Consider the following 16638-nt stretch of genomic DNA (forward strand, 5'->3'; position numbering starts at 1 on the left):
ACATTTCCATCATACTCACTTGACTTTAATGAAGTCTTTTAGTCTCTCTGTCATCCCAGTGTACCTACAATAGTTAACAGTGTATGACACATTGGTTAGCACAACCTTCTTTTTGTATGTCTTTCCCACATCAATATCCTGTAACATACAAAATACAGCACATCATACATTTCATTGTCTCAGAACACCATGACTTTCTATAAGTGACTAGATGTATAAAAAAAAGTCTATTTTTTCCCCCACCAAAATATTAAAAGAAAATTATATCAGTGCCACTCTGTTTAAATAAGTTGCCCAAATCTAAGATGCATATTGTGAAACATCAACTAAAAAATCCCTATATTGATAAATAATGTTGCATTAAAAGCAATGGTTGGATTTTAAAAAGTAATAAAGCAGACTTACAGAGGACATTTCTTTGCTGTAGAACAGACTGAACACGCTTTACATAAATAAAAACCATAGTCGATGAAAACAAGTTGATGCAAGAACCTATAAATAAATATCTTCATTAGGTATGCTTATTCAGAAGTACCACTTTAACTATCCCCACTAGAAGCTAATGTCATTTGTGTACTTATCCTGATTCTCACAACAAATATTTATAAAAAAAATATCAAAAAAATTTCATGCAAGATCTTGTAAGCTTCTTTTCACTCAGGCCTTAGAAGAAAGATATTTTCCCCAAACCAGGTATATCATGCATCGAATCAAATGTTTACCTTGAAATGAATGACCTCAGGTTTACTGTTAAATGAGCAACCATGGAACTCACGGCCAACAGCAATCTGCTTTACAACGATGTGCTCACGGTGCTTCTTTAAGACTTTCTCTAGAATTTCCTGAGTGACAGCAATGAGAGTTTTTCATAAAGACATAACAAGTGCTTGGCGTCTTTTGTTTTACAACAGTTATTAACCAGACATCTAGATTAAAATCATTTGGGAGATTTGTAAGGTACATGGATCCCATGAAAACAGTTCAAGGCACTGGGGAGTGGTTGAAAGTCGTTTTAAAGTAGCCATTTGAAGCTGTTTAAAGAAGCAGCCAGGCATATTGACAAGGGGAGAGTGTTCCAAGCAGAGGAACCAGCACAGGCAAAGGCTCAGTGGCCAGCAGAGCATTGTGCGGGAAATGTGGAGCAGGAGTGTAATTGCCACTGAGCTAAGTGGCTGGGATGGAGTCTGGAGGATGAGATGGGAAGAAAGATGTTGAAGAGTATAGTGATGGAGGCATATAGCAAAAGACTGTCCAGTTTGTAAATGATATGGTTTACCAAGGCTTGAACTAGCAGAATGTGTTTATGATGGCCTACAGATATTAAATACTAAATACGTAATCTTAAAATTAAACTTAAAAATAATCTAGAAGCTATTGAAAATAACGAGAGACTTATCTAATGTAGATGCCTTATTTAGGTCCAAACATATGCTTATATAGTGCTCTCAGCTAAAAACAACCAGCTCCAATAAGAGTTATGACACATGACCACACATCTTTTCAAGTTTAAGCTGGTTAAAATCATGTCTTCTTCTCCTTAAATAAATGACAGATCTTACACTTCAAAATGTACACACCTCTTATCAGAAAAAATATGACTTTTAGGTTTCATTACTAATATGGCAGGTGGAGAGAGAAGAAATAAAAAAAATGAACTAAAAATAAATGTGACTGAGATGGTACCTTGTCCATTTTACTTGCACCTGGACGCTTAGAAGATGTTTGAACATCCTTAGTAACCTTGGGTGGTAATATCTGTTGTTCCCATAATCCCTCAAACTCAGGTACTGCCAGGTTGACTCCTCTTGCTTCTGGAAAAATCCACAGGCATACACGGCAATGAAATAATTAGTCAGCAACAGATAATACCACTCACAGATTACACCATAGAAATGTATGAAACTTACTCTAATCACATGACAGAGTAGGAACTCTGACATTCATTCTAACAATGAAGACCTAATGCAGTACATTCCACCATCTAATGACCAGTATTTTTTCAGGATAACCACACTTTAAAATGCATAGTATTATGGTTGTACACAGCGGTTAGTAGGACAAGACATATGAAGAGCATAAAATGGAATAAAAAGATTTATTGACAGGAGTTATCAAAGACAAAAATGTCATAGGATTTTTTTTATTGCATGATTGCATCACAGTGACCATGATCACCATGTTGATGATGATGACACCACCACCCCTGCTCATTTACCTCCTATAAAACAAGAGTTTGAAATAACTCACCTTTGGCTTCATCATCACTAGAGTCTGTGCTGTCATGGATTCTGAGCTCATCCTCCTGCACAACCTTCTCCTTATCTTGCTTTTCATCTTCCTGCTTAAAGGTCTACAACCAAGAATACATGACAATTATGTTTTGGTATGATCAAGTTATCAGCAAGAGGGCAAAATACATCTGGACACCATGAAATTTCATAAAGCCAATAAAGCCCTAATATACTAATGGTTACTTAAATCAATAATATATACATACAAAAGAAAGAGACTGCCAATTGTGTGTGTGTCTGTGTGTGTTTTGTGAATAGCGAGTATAGCTTCTAGCAAAAACGGGGTGTAATAGAAAGAATTATTGTTATTAAAGTATTCATCCTTCACAATATTGACCTGTTGGATGGAAGAGGGCACTGCAGAGTGTGAGGAAAGTGAAAACATCTGTATGTTCTGCATGTTCAGGATAATTTTAGACACCCTTACAGGGCAAAATACCTTCTACAAACAGAAATCTTTCCTATTATATTCTAGGTAAGATAAATCTAAATTTAAATAGTTTTTTTTTGCTATATTGTCCTTAATGGAAAATAGAACTGCATATACCATGTCTCTCAACTCTGGTCCACCTTTGACTTCACCATATGAGGAATTGATATAATCTTCTAAAAGCTTGACTGGTTTCTGCTTATGAGGAGCCACTCGCTAGAAAAGAAAACAGATACTGTATATCTAGAAAATAACATATACCATTAGTCTACACTGAGTAATCATTTTTCTCTTTTTCCATTTAAACAGTCTTTCCTACATGGTTGGTTACGATGTAAACTCATTAGTATCATCGACCAGCGCTCATGCACTATCAAGGTGTGGCTAAGTGCATAATCACCCAACCTCGATCTTCCAACAGTCAGAGATTCAACTTTAAAATTGACTTTAGAGTTGGTAGGTGACTAAGTGGGACATCACTTGATAGGGTATGAGCAAGTGACAGACATCCTTAACTGTGACTGGTGCTTGCTCATATTAGAGTTAAGACAAAATTCTTATGAAACAGACTACCTTGAATATGAAAACACAATCAGTACTTTTCACAGCCATGTGATAAAATTACATTTGTCAAGTCTGCTTGCTCCTCACAACACTGACAAGGGGCATGCCTACCATTTGCCTGCTGCACAATAGTGGCATCTACTTATCATGACACTCAGTAAAATTGTACATGAACACAAGCAGGATAGAAAATACGTGAAAACCAGAGATAAATACACACTAAGGTCTTTTCCCAGGCAGGCTCATTCCACAGTTGTGGCTGCTGTTTCTTTCTCTTCTGCAACTGTTTCTCTTCATATATGATGTTGTTAAGTATGAATGTGCTTTGTTCCAGTTGCTTTTCTTCAAACATTCTTAAAAAGAACACAAAAATCTGTCAAAACATGGGAAGAACTAAGATGTCTGGCAGAATTAAAAATAATTTGTGTAGATCAAAAATAATTTACAAACTTATCAATGAAATGTTAGGCAAGAAATAAAAGTGCACTTTTCAGACCTGTTTATAATTTCAGGGGTTACTTTTACAATTCAAGAACATCATTTCTAGAAGATATGAGTACTAAAAATCTACTTCTTATTTGGAAATATTATTATCAGGTAATTATTAGTCAATGCCGGATTTCTTAAGCACATACTTATGGGATGTAGAAAAATGGTTCAGAAAAATGGCTTCAAACACACTGATACAGTCCAATTCAATGTAGTCAACAGAAGCAGACTTGGAAAAGAACAATACAGAGCGAGGCAAAGGATGTTGGAACCACATGGGCTCAACTGAGGGGAACTGTCCAAAACCAGGTCTGCTGGTAAGGTGTTATTGCAGCCCTGTGCTCCTCGAGGAGTAACAAGGAATAAACTAACAATAGGGTGTGAGTTAAGAAAATAGGAAAAGGACCTGTATTAAGGTCAGTCAGTCTTCCTTGACCAGCACCTGTCGTTGGGAGGAGCACATGGATAGACATTGCAGCTGACAGGGTCCGCCTCTCTTGCCTATTTTGGGTGACAGTGAGCAGATCCTTTATAGGATGACCAGTCCAGTCTTTAACATTTGTAAGCCAGTTCTTCCTCTGGCCGTGGCATCAACTACCCTCCAATGGCCTTGAAGGACAGCCTTCGACGGGGTGTCGTGCTGGGTCACATGCCAAACAAGACCAGCTTACGTCGTTTGACTGTTGAAAGTAGAGGTTGCTGGTGGCCATCTTTTTCGTACAAAGCCATTGGTTCTATATTCTCTATATGAGATCTGGAGCAGCCTCCTCAGGCACTCCTGAATGCCTGGATTCTCTTTGCCATTTCAGCAAGCAGAGTCCATGTGCCATTCTATTCTAGAGCAGAAGAATTGGCACTACCAGGGATTTGTACAGATTGTACTTGGTAGTGAACCTTATCTTATGGCTATGCCAGATCCTGTCTAGTCTAGCCATTGCTGCTGTTGCTGTTGTGATCCTGATGCAGACATTTGGTGTGGAACTGCCGTCCTTGGAGGAGGTGGCTTCCAAGTACTTGAAGCTGCTTACCTCTTTGAGCTGTATAACCCCTTCATGTAGATCTCTGCTTTGCCCCTGCCATTGATCATTTGCTATTTTGAGTGCTGGACTCAACTCCACATGCATTTGAACTGTCTGTCAGTCTGTTTGTGAGGTCTTGCAGTTCTTTGTTAGTGCCTGCTAACAGAGCTATGTTGTCTGCAAAGCGTAGGTTGCAGATCGACCTTCCATCAATGCAAATGGAAGTGTGATGGTCATGGTCATGGAGAGCTTCGAGCATTAAGTTCTCCAAGAAGATATTAAACAGCACCGGTGATAGGGGATATCCTTGGTGTGCACCTACTGTGGTGTGAAAATAAGCTCCTGTTGGTTGTTTAGCAGTACTGTACTTGGAAGGGGTATGATTTAGTGACTGCATCCATTCTTTGGGCCATTCCTTGCATTTCCAGACTCTTTGGCACAAGACAGTGAGGACTTTTGTAGTTTCTTCCCCACTGTACTTGAGCATTAAAACTGTACTAAGCGAGCAATCAACATGTGATTTTGTAAGGTATGTAAATATAGTTTGGTGGTCTGAAATTCTCTTTATCCAACATTGTGGTGCAGCTACATATGAGAAAAAAATGTGCTTACTTTTTCTTCTCAGCCTGATCATTTAGTCGCTTCTTGATGTTTAGCTGTTGGTCAGCATTACCTCCCTCATCTAAGATTCTCTGATACTCTGCAGCTTCTTCTAGTTGTCTTTCTAATTCCAGAGCCTTGTCTCGTGCACGTATTACCTTCATATTGTCCTTTTTAAAAAGAATCAACTCAAAAAAGTCACTAGTGGAAATCATTACTCTTCAGAAAGAGAACTTTATAGTACTCTGCAGTATGGTACTCTATTTTATACTTTAGATGAGCTAATATCTGCCAAGAACAAGCCCTATAAGAGCATCAGTAGTTATATCACACAGTTATAGGTTTTTGTACTGATATGTCCCTTATCCTTAACCCCATTTTATATATATATATTTCAGTGCTTAATGAAAATGCTCTTGATTTGACTCTTCCTAGCAGACCACAGCATGTACCTTTAAAAAAAAATAGCAAACACCAGAAATATTACTTGAATCTAGAAATTGTAGAAATATAACAAAAGTTTCAAAAACAGTTACTTTAATGGACCCATGTCTTCCTTCAGCTTTACTAGCATGTCCATTTTCCGCTGCATCTCACATTGGTAGCGTTCTTGCTCAACTTCCTGCTGCTTCTTCATTCTAAAACAGGGTTAGAAAAACTCCATTTCAAATTGGCCTACAAATACCATTTAACTGTCAACATGCACCCATCAGCTTGGTGAGTGTTGACCTATATCCATGATCTTTGTAAAGTGGTAACATATCTTCATTTTTTGTCATCTTAAATTTCAATACCTAATAACATTTTTACTGGTTTTCTTGCTTTCATTCACCACCCAGTAATTACACTAATGTTCAATGCCTATCAATTTTCAAATAAATCTAATTTCAAAGCAATGAAACTTAAATAACTGATACTGCAGATCTGTTGTTACATTACTTGTCAAATAAAGTTAGAATCAATGCTGTCACAGATTATGTTGATTTTTTCATAATTGTTCCTGGTTTCAAAATGGTGTTTAAAATTTCACCATATGTGACCTGAGGCATTTTTCTATCAATAATCATCCTATTCAATATTCTCATTTAGTAGGACTATAAATAAATCATGTTCTAGTACAATGGGCTCATCTGGAGACTTTTATCATCACTGTCGCCATGCTGAAAAAAGTTGCAAGATTTGTAGCTACTCACTTCTCCAAAGTTTTCTTCAGGTACTTGCTGGCTTGTTCATGGCTACGCTCAGCATCCTTTATTGCTTTGCAATGCCTTTGCTGTTCTTCTTTCACTAACTGTGCTTTCTGTCTAAATAATAATAACAAGAAGAACAAAAGCCTTTATGACAGAACTGGTCATTTCAATAAACTAGAGATTTAGAACATGTATATGACATGAAAATACCTAATGCTGTGCAACAGAAGATCACAGGAGATTAAGGCTCTTTGAACCAACCTTGTTTCCTTCATTCTCGTGATCCGAGCAGTAACAGCAAGTCTTTGCTCTTTCTGCTGCCGCACGTGTGCTGACTGCATTTTCTCTTTTGCGAGTTGTTGCTCTTTCTGCAGCAGCTCCTCCTCAACCAAAATAAACTTGCCTTTTTCTGCCTCAACCAAAGCTAAGTCATATCTACCACACAAAATAGATATAATATCATTACCTATGATATTGTTAGATAATAGATATTATATTAGTACCTAATGATGGATGAGGGGAGGGATGTTTTGAGTTGTAAAGCTGTTTGATCAGTAAGGAATATCACTGTGGTAATACTGACAGACTAACAAAACCACCTCTTTTCACATAATTGTAGCGTTACTGATTAAAGGCCTGAAAGACTTTATCTTGACAATGGAAGGTGATTGTTCACTCAGACTTCGGAAAATAGGGTCTTGCATAAAGGTAATCTCAGTCATCATTGCAAAAATGTCCACTGGCATACCTTCAAGTTTGTCAAGAAGCCTGCCACAATCAGCTACAATTAATGTACCATCGCTTCCAAATTATTTTTTGAAGTGCCAAAAAGACAAAATATTTTTTAAATCTGTAACACTATCAGATCTGAAGTGTAGAGAAAAAACTGTCACTGTATCAGTAGATTTGTGAAAAGGAATGATGATAATAAGAAGTATACAAATGGCGATGGCAAATATAAAATAAAAACAATTATGCTTCGTGAAGAAATTGGATGTTTTAATTCCTACTGCGTGAAAAAAAATCCAACTAATGATGGAAAATAAATGTATCCAAGAAAAGAGTCTAAAAAGTACCTGCACTACACAGGGAAATATACCTCAAGAATATATGATATATTTCAACAAGAGAATATATGATCTTACTCTGCCTTCTCCACTTGTTCCTGAATTGTTCTCTCTAGCTTCTCCTCCTCATCTAATTCTGAGCAGACCCGCTTGTGCGCAGCTCGCAATCGATATATGGCTGCTCTAAACAAAGCAAACATATAAATAATTTATTTTACAATTTGAATTTTAGAGTGATGACTGTAAGGAATACAATTAAAGTTTTTATAAGACTGTGATAGAAGTGTTATGTAATTAGATAACAGATAATGCAATATAATGTGATCCCAAATGTAGAAAGAATTTTAAAAGGGTCATTTGAGGGAGAGGTGTTGCAGACTCTGTTTATCTCAGGGCCAGGTTTATGTGAGGGCAGTGCCCATCTCCTCCCTTGCTGTCTTATCTTCTGAGGCAGGTACCCAGCAAGGGAAAGTACAATGCATCAAGTATCAATCTGGTTAGAGTGCATGGTTTGGGGTTCATTTTGAAGAAAGAAAAAATTGTATCTGATTTTGTTATCATCTTTTCTCTTCATTGAAGAAACAATCTTATCTCTATAATGAATTCTTGCTCCATAGACAGGTATTTCAACTTACTTATTGCTCTCCTGTTCTTCCATCTGCTTGAACAATGAGTCGCGTTCACTCTGCAACTGGCGTTTGTGAGTACGGCACTTTTTCAGTTCCTCTCTAGAGTAGGTTTGAACATAGATAAGGAACACCTCAACTACTTCTGTATGTGTGGATCCATTCACACACACATAAAGATGCATGCAATGATGCAAACATGCATATATTCATGTATATATAAATAAATACACACTATCTCTCATAGGACCACATATGTAGGCATACACAAATGTACAAACCTACATGTGTAGATGTGTGCCCATATATACACATGCAAAATACACAATTCTCAGTAAATACATGTACACATATGTGGGAGACTGTCCCAAGAAAAAAAATATTGACTAAAATGTTTATCCTTATAACTTGAATTTTAATAATATAGTCGAATATATGATTTCTAAGAAAGTTTTGTTTTTGCTAATGGTGCTAATGGATATTTAATGATCTGACTGAAGGATGGACGAATGGGACTGGACAGGTTGAATGGACTACACTTACTTGACTAAGTGAGTAATTGATAGATTGAGGCTTTTCATGGTAACATGACCAAATTCCTGTATGCAGATAGATTAACTATGTAATGGATTCAAAGAAATTCCTATGGCTAAAATATTTTCTAAGTATTGGGCAGGAGACACTTACCTTATTTTTTCTACATTGTAGAAAGCATGCTTCAACTTTTCTGCCAATTGATTCAGATGACTACGCAAGTGAATCATGCGAATATGCTCCTGCCATGTAATGCGCTCCTCAGGTGTCTTTGGGTACTCTTGTTGTCTAAGCAAAATTCTAAATTTTGTTAAGCAGAAAGAGCCACTTCATTTTAAATTTCATGGCTTTCTAATAAAGCTTTAATAAATCATAAAAGTGCTGATCTGATATGCCTAAGCTGTCTAGGAAACAATGTTAAAACAATAAATTAAAATTATAAAAGTAATGAGAACAGAAGTATTACAATAAATGCTTGTATCTTTTTACAAAGCACAATATTATTACCATTTTATTACAGTTTGCCTATACTTGTATAATGATTCTGTATCAAATTATATAAACAGTCTCCCAATAGGTAGTTAAACTCATTTTTGTTTTTATACCCTTAAACGAATATAAATGTAAGTATCCAGAGATGTTCTTATAGTTTAGTTATTAAGTACTTAAAATCTTCAGGAAATAACTATTTAAAGTAGAATCAAGTTTGTTTTTGATAAAAGAAAGTATAGCAATACTTAATTGGTTTATAATAATTATTTTGAATAGAGCCATATGTTTCTTTTACATTAACATGTTGTAAAACCTTTAATATTAGCTTAAATATAGCTGCAATGGACAACTCATTGCATTCGTTATTTTCTCCTTACTTGTCGCTGTTCTTTTCATACTCTTCTTCACTGTCTGTACTGAAATTAAGGTCATCACCATCATCATAGTCCATGATCTCTTCTTCCTCTCCTCCCACACCGAAGACATCCACATTTCCTTCCATGCTGCTTTTGTTCTCAAAGTCAGGACTGAAGAATACAGCTGATCTTCAGTAAGGAATTTATTTATACAGTACATCAGACATACTTAGGCACTTAAAATTACCTTAAAGTTCATCTTTTCAAAAATTATTTTCTGGTTTAAATTTTTTATTCTGATATAAAAACTGCATATATATCATCCTGTATTAAATGACTATTTTCAGACTGTTAGTGCTAAGAATAACTGCGCACTTTATAAAATAACTAAATAAAAAACAAATTTTTTAACGTTCAAAATCTTTTTTACTGAAAGCGTAAGTACTATATTGAATCTTTATAATTATACTTGTTAAAATTAAATTAAGTTGAACATTTTAAATTTTAAAATTATTTCGCAGAGAATCTTGAGAATGATGTTAAAGTATGTAAAATATTTCAATATTATTATCCAATTTATTAAAATGTTTGTTCGACTAATTAACCTCAATTTTTATATAAACATTTAGAGCATTTCACATTCTTATATACATGTACACACACGATCGATCTCTACGTTTGTGTGGGAGCCTTGGGAATGAAAAGATAGTTTATATTTTAAAGAACTATTTACAATGAAATATATTTACGAAGATCTTTGTATGTATTTATTTATATTTGGTTGTGCTGTTTGTTTGTATGCTATTTGAGTTGAGTCAATGAAGATTATGACCAAAAGCCGATAAAAGGGTCGAAGAAATCGAACAGGGATCCTGAAAAAATAGGCAAGAATATACCTTATCTGATACATTGCTTTACAGTTGTTTAAGTTTACATAATAATAAAAAGGTTACTGACCATGTATATAGTCAGTATCCCTACAGACGAACGCTGGAGCAAGAGCCTGTGCACAACAGACTACACATTGTTTACAGTATGCGATGAGCGTGGCAACAAAGTCTCGCGCATTCTCGAGAAATTAAGACGTCGCGCCGATATGTGGAAAAAATATTAAATTTAAGTTGATTTATTTCCCGATCAAGTTCACTTGTAATTTTCACTAACTTCAGCAAATAACCTATATATTTTTTTCACCTTTTATTAATATTCTGATGCTGGTTAAAAATTTTAACCGCAAATTATTGTTTGGGTTATCGTGGGCGACACTTAAAATTTAAATCTGCTTGCCGTTCAGTTACTATTCTACCAAAACCGTAATTATTAACGAACGGCAATATTTTTTAAAATACTAAAAGGTGACGTTTAGCATTATCCTGTTTATTGAGGCCTGTTGTGCAGCGTGAACTGTAATGCTGACAGCAGCGATAAGTCGCGAGCATGATGTTTGCTATTTTGGTGACGTCTTTTGCATGTTCATCGCACTCTGCACTCTGAGGAAGGTTTGTGTATCAATGCAGAAAAATCTCTAACACACGTGTGTTAGTGTCTTTTTAACCCAGTCGATTGATGACCGCGTCAGTAATGACAGCTGTAGCTGCCAAGGACGCTCCCACCTGCTGGCATCTCTAGCGAGGGAGTCAGAAAATGTGGGCGGTGTTGACAGAGGGCCGTGTCCACATGAAACTCCTGACGAGCTGAAGCGATCATCCTTTGATCTCTTCATCACCTTAGCTTGCGATAACGTCCATGTAGCAAAACTTGCAGCGGGGATAACAACAAAGGTTGAAACCATTAACCTTAAATTATGCCTAAGTTAACTTATATTGAGTTTTAAGTGGCTAGGGTCAAACCAAGGGTTCGATTGTGATAAGTTCAAAGTCTATAAACGTAAGTTATAACCCAGCAGATGACATGAATTCGTTTTCATATGAGTTAATTTAGACCTTCAGTTAACAACGTGCAGAAACAAACATAAGCTGTATACTGTATTTTTATTGAAAACAGAAGTAAACTTACCCATTTAAAGTTGTGTGCATGTGAGGCAAGCGGGGAAAGGTTAGCGAATTTAAATTGTGGGTGTTGTGACTTATTATCTTGGCTCTATCTTTGATGTTTGCTCTATGATCCTTGAGAAGCAGCAAGGAATAAACTAATGTTTGATGTTATGCAAAAAAGGACCATATCATGCATACTAGGTGTTGGTGTATTAATGTCATTAAAGTTAGTATGATAATACTAAAATTCTACAGGTAAAATTTTGAGCCCAATTAATACTTAGGGTTAAACACCAAGAAAATTGAAAGCTGAGCTTTTGCCTCAAGGAAAAAAACAACAACAATGGTTTGAGCTGGGATTAAAGTGAGGAGCATACCTGGTGCTTGCCATCCCAGTTGTCATCCTTCACTAATTGCTACCATATGGCTCAACAAGTGCCCTTAGCTCTCTCTCCTGGACTAAACCATTTTTTCTTGTCTGACAGTGGAAGTTTGGCTTTTAAGAAATATTGAGTACGTGTTATGTAGAATGGAGCCATACTTAATGCGGTCTGAAGGTATTAGGTAAAAATATGAAAATATGTGCACCAGCTGATGAAGATAACTTTTTAACAAATTTAATGTCTTCTTGTTCTTGTGATTCATTCATCACTTGTTTTGTTCTTTGTAGGAGTCATTACATAAAAGAGAGCAATAGAATAAAAACCTATCTTCCCTTGAAAATGGCTTTGTTTGCAGAAACTGTTTAACAGATTTACCAGTGGTGCTTTAAATCACCATGTCATCACGTGGCCAGCAGGAGACGAGCAAGCTGCGCCAAAACATGGAGGAGCAGCTTGATAGACTGGTGCAGCAACTGTCTGATTTGGATGAGTGCAAGTAAAGAGCTCTTTATAACATTTTGTGTCTAGTTTATATATTTTCATCCTGCTAAAAGGTGTTGTTTGAAACATTTTATCTTTTCTCCATAAGCAAATCTTCTATGTAATAAGGGTTTCATGTTATTCAGCTGTTATATTGGTTATGCTGATAGAGGTGTATGTTGTGAGTATGAGAAAAAGAGAAAGATTTTCTGTCTTTTTGGAGAGGTAGAAATATATTGCTTTTTAGTGACTTTATTCTATTTTGTCAGAGATGAGATGGATAAAGAAGAATATGAAGAAACACGCGATGAGACTTTGGAGCAACTGAAGGAATTTAAAGGTTCTTTAGATAAAATGCTGGAAGGAAATATGTCACTTGTGGACCAGTTGGGAGGAATACAATTGGTATGTGTCACAGTAAAAGAGTCATCTTTGTATTATCAATTTGGAAACTTTTTCGTAGTATGCTAAATCTTTTAGATGCATAACAAAGCAAAATATGACAGTTGTAGAGGTGCATATACTCATGATACTAAATAATTTGAGAAACACAAAAAGTGTGCAAATAGTAGTCATGGTACAAATATGTTGTTATTGATTTTCAACTTGCACCTGTTGTTGCTTACCGATAATGTTGATAGTAGTCATGAATGTTAATAATAAGGAATCAAAATGTGCATTAAATTGTTCTGCAAATGTGTGAGTTCTTTTGTTTACGGATAATTTGACTCATGCATTGTTGATTATCAATATTATAAACTACTCGTCTATGCACTACAACAAACTCATGCACCTGTGCCTTCTTTAAGATGCAGCCATGCACTTCCATCTCTGTATCTGAACATGCATACAGATAAATACACAAATGCTCACAGCCATACATGAGAGTACATATTATGTACACATATATGTCTTTGATGCAATTGTCAAACATGATGGAATACCTATATAACTAGATGGCCTTCCTGCTTTTTTTGCAAGGCAATTCAAGCCGCTATTAGTAAAGCTTTCCAGACTCCAGAGGTAATACGTCTCTTTGCAAAAAAACAGCCTGGTCAACTCCGACAACGATTAGCTGATGTAAGTCATGCCTTATATCAAACTTCTAATCACCAGAAAAATATCATGAGTAAAATTCAAACAGCCATGATTTTGTGCAAAATAACAGAAAAAAAGATCTGCACTGTAGATCTACATCAAGCTTAGCATAGAATAGTGATGACACATCCACCAGTAAGCTCACTTGTTCTTTCACCATAAAGGATATCTTCCACATGATGGGTGGAAAAAGAGAATTGAAATAAAAACATACAAAGCAGTCTGTAGTACTGTTTAATATTAAATTTACATTTTCAGAATAATGTGTATATTATTATCAAGATCACCAGATGTTTTAAAAGATGGCTATAATAGATTATATCAGGTTTGGCACAGTGGTATACTGATAATTGTTGTGGATCATGGGTTGGCCAGCTGATGAAAACAAGATGACTTAAATAACTGGAAAAAATAGCAAACATGTTTGCTGCATTGAATTTAGATTACACGTGATGCCAAGATTGGAAAAATGGCAAAAGAAGATGCTACACAGCAGACGGTGGAATTCTTACTGCTCTGAAGAAACTGGGAGATAAATTGACAATGGAAGAGGAGGCCTTCATGGCTGCTAACTCTTCCAGCAGTCTCAAACAGTTTGAGCAAGTTTCTGGTGAACTGGGTATGTATTCAAGAGTACACCTATGTGTATATGCATGCAATCATAATCATATATATATATTGGTATACCTAATTTGTTCATTACATGCAAAGTTCAAGTGGATTTCCTATCGAGAAATAAGAGGAAGTGTATTTGCAGTATTAAAAACATAACTCTGAAGCTGCATCTCGTTAATTGTTGTGTATCTTTGCTGTTAATATATGTATATAAAATTTCTTGTAAGTTATCAATGGTCTTACTGATATTAGAAATGACAGAAAGGTATTTCTCAGTGAGGTATGCACAGCTGGCAATGATTCTAATGTGAGGTGTGCACAGCTGGCAATGATTCTGTTGTGAGGTGTGCACAGCTGGCAATGATTCTGTTGTGAGGTGTGCACAGCTGGCAATGATTCTAATGTGAGTCGTTAAAGGATTCATGAAAAGGTACAAGCAGTGCATTGTTTTTTTTTTAAAGGAGTGGGAGAACAGGCAGAAGAGTGGAAAGAGGAGAAGTGTAGGTAATGTAGATGATGTGTTTTTTTATGTGCAGCATCCGGAGATAAACTTCTGGCTGTGGCAGGCTCTCAGGTGCAGGCAGCCAGCAAATAAATGGCTGTACTAGCAGAAAGACAACTAAAGCATTTTGTCATCTGAAGACTGTTTCCTTTGCTAAGGCTCAAGATCAAGGATCGATTATTCCTGATCCTGATCTCATTAGAATGTAGAAGTGCAAGAATCCTATTTTCCCATTGAAGAATAAAAGTAAGATCAGTTGACTAGATAGAGAAATGAGACTACATAAATCACACACACACATATACACATAATCATGATCATCATGCAAGCAACATGTTGCTTTGGCTGAAATCTGACAGGCAGATTCATCTCTTTGCATACTTTTGCAGTGTGTTTACCATAGTAGCATTGAAATGTCATTGCCATAGATGAGCTGTTCAGTAATGTACTTTTTGCTGTGATCCATGGAACATAAACTCAGCCTGTGTAATTGCTTAAAGCATGATAAAGCTGTCATGACTTAAAAATTGCCAGAGTTAAATTTCATTTTAAGTTGGAATACCAATATTTTATAAATGTGAATAGTACTTGGACTTTTAAGTACTTCAAAGAGTCTATGGAAGTTTGTCAGATTTAACTGGAAAAATGCTTATGCACAGTTTGAATATACGTGTCTGAGTGAGAGAGATCTTTATGAAAGTTTCTTTTGTATTTGTTTTGACACACTCAAATAAGAATGGTATTTTTATGACTATACACATATGTGTGCATAATGTGTTTAGAATGTGCTTTGGTCAGATTATATGGTGAGTTATATATATTTTGACATAAACACGGCAGGTATTTTTTTTTAAAGACAAGACTTTATTGCTCGCTGAAGATGCCCATCCAATCCAAATAAATCAGGAGGGAAAATGAGAAACCTTTTACTTAAAACTGTTGATTTACTTGTAAGAGTTGTGTGAGCATTCTATATAAACGTGACATCATAATTATTATTTTTATTATGTGGAAATCTTGTTTGAAAAGAGTATGGCAGAGCCATAGCAGAAATCTTAGATTGATTCCATGAAGAATGCAGTATGAAGAATCCCAACCTTTTCGTTTTTACCTTTCTGATTATAGTAATACCTTGGGTACTATATGCAGGGGGAGTTAGGGGCCTTGGCAGGCATCGAATCAGCCACCCTCTGCTACAAAACAGAGCACCAAGCACTAAACTGACGGCCTATCGCTCTCTCTTTTCCTTCCCATATAACTGTGTACATGGTAAGTGGAACCATACATGAAGCCTTGAGCTTGTACATTTACTTCTATGTATAAAAGGAGAACATTTGGATCGCTCCTAACCCGTACTGTCTGTGAACTTCTTGTATATTTACCTTTTGAAAGCGCCAGCGATACAGTCGAACTTCACCCCTTCACCCGTGTGCCCACATTAAGATGTCCTGCACTGCTTTTTTTTTTTTTCTTCTCATCGTCAACTAACGACAGCTCGAAGCAATGTACAAAGGAAATAGACACATCGTGGCATCGGGGTGATAACGGGTGCAACGCAGGTGCACTTAATGATAGGAATTTTTGCCAGATGACGCGGACCGAGCACAAGCTCCCGGGTATCTCGCAGGCGTGTTGGGGGGTGGCGGTGGGCTCTTCCATCCTTCCTCTGGCTCATTTGGTAAGCTCCCGCGTTATAAATGTCTTTTAATCTAACATTTTTCTGCAATGTTTCTAAATCTGTTGCTGAGAGTGAGACGTCAATGATAGGTGCTGCCCACATGCGTATCCTGCATCGCGATGTGTTTGAAGGCCCGGCCGTGCATCTCACCGGTGGGTTTACATTTGCGATATCCGGTTTCAATGATCATCAACACGAAGCTGTCCCGCGCTCATTTATGATGCCGAGAT

General features: G+C 36.4%; 2 protein-coding genes across 2 annotated transcripts in view; one reads left to right on the top strand and one right to left on the bottom strand.

The window, feature by feature from the left end:
* Positions 1 to 10766, bottom strand: part of LOC112557475 (cilia- and flagella-associated protein 74-like) — a 32971-nt gene extending 22205 nt beyond the window's left edge. The window contains exons 1-15 of the mRNA XM_025227355.1: positions 10616 to 10766; positions 9680 to 9829; positions 8964 to 9098; positions 8286 to 8378; positions 7729 to 7833; positions 6845 to 7018; positions 6587 to 6697; positions 5930 to 6031; positions 5406 to 5594; positions 3506 to 3638; positions 2839 to 2937; positions 2248 to 2350; positions 1684 to 1811; positions 723 to 842; positions 20 to 138 (exon numbers count right to left, since the gene is read on the bottom strand). Coding sequence (XP_025083140.1) covers positions 20 to 138; positions 723 to 842; positions 1684 to 1811; positions 2248 to 2350; positions 2839 to 2937; positions 3506 to 3638; positions 5406 to 5594; positions 5930 to 6031; positions 6587 to 6697; positions 6845 to 7018; positions 7729 to 7833; positions 8286 to 8378; positions 8964 to 9098; positions 9680 to 9804 — 1736 coding nt within the window. The 5' untranslated portion in view covers positions 9805 to 9829; positions 10616 to 10766. The remainder of the gene's footprint in view (positions 1 to 19; positions 139 to 722; positions 843 to 1683; positions 1812 to 2247; positions 2351 to 2838; positions 2938 to 3505; positions 3639 to 5405; positions 5595 to 5929; positions 6032 to 6586; positions 6698 to 6844; positions 7019 to 7728; positions 7834 to 8285; positions 8379 to 8963; positions 9099 to 9679; positions 9830 to 10615) is intronic.
* A 143-nt stretch (positions 10767 to 10909) lies between these two features.
* On the top strand, positions 10910 to 15652 carry LOC112556840 (protein LZIC-like). Its single transcript, XM_025226219.1, is given in 7 exon segments — positions 10910 to 11439; positions 12391 to 12531; positions 12785 to 12920; positions 13497 to 13595; positions 14056 to 14116; positions 14119 to 14232; positions 14765 to 15652. Coding segments are annotated over 6 exon segments (570 nt in total). The 5' UTR covers positions 10910 to 11439; positions 12391 to 12430; the 3' UTR covers positions 14824 to 15652.
* The last annotated feature ends 986 nt before the right edge of the window (positions 15653 to 16638 follow it).

The sequence above is a fragment of the Pomacea canaliculata genome, linkage group LG2, assembly GCF_003073045.1.
Source record: "Pomacea canaliculata isolate SZHN2017 linkage group LG2, ASM307304v1, whole genome shotgun sequence".
NCBI lineage: Eukaryota > Metazoa > Mollusca > Gastropoda > Architaenioglossa > Ampullariidae > Pomacea > Pomacea canaliculata.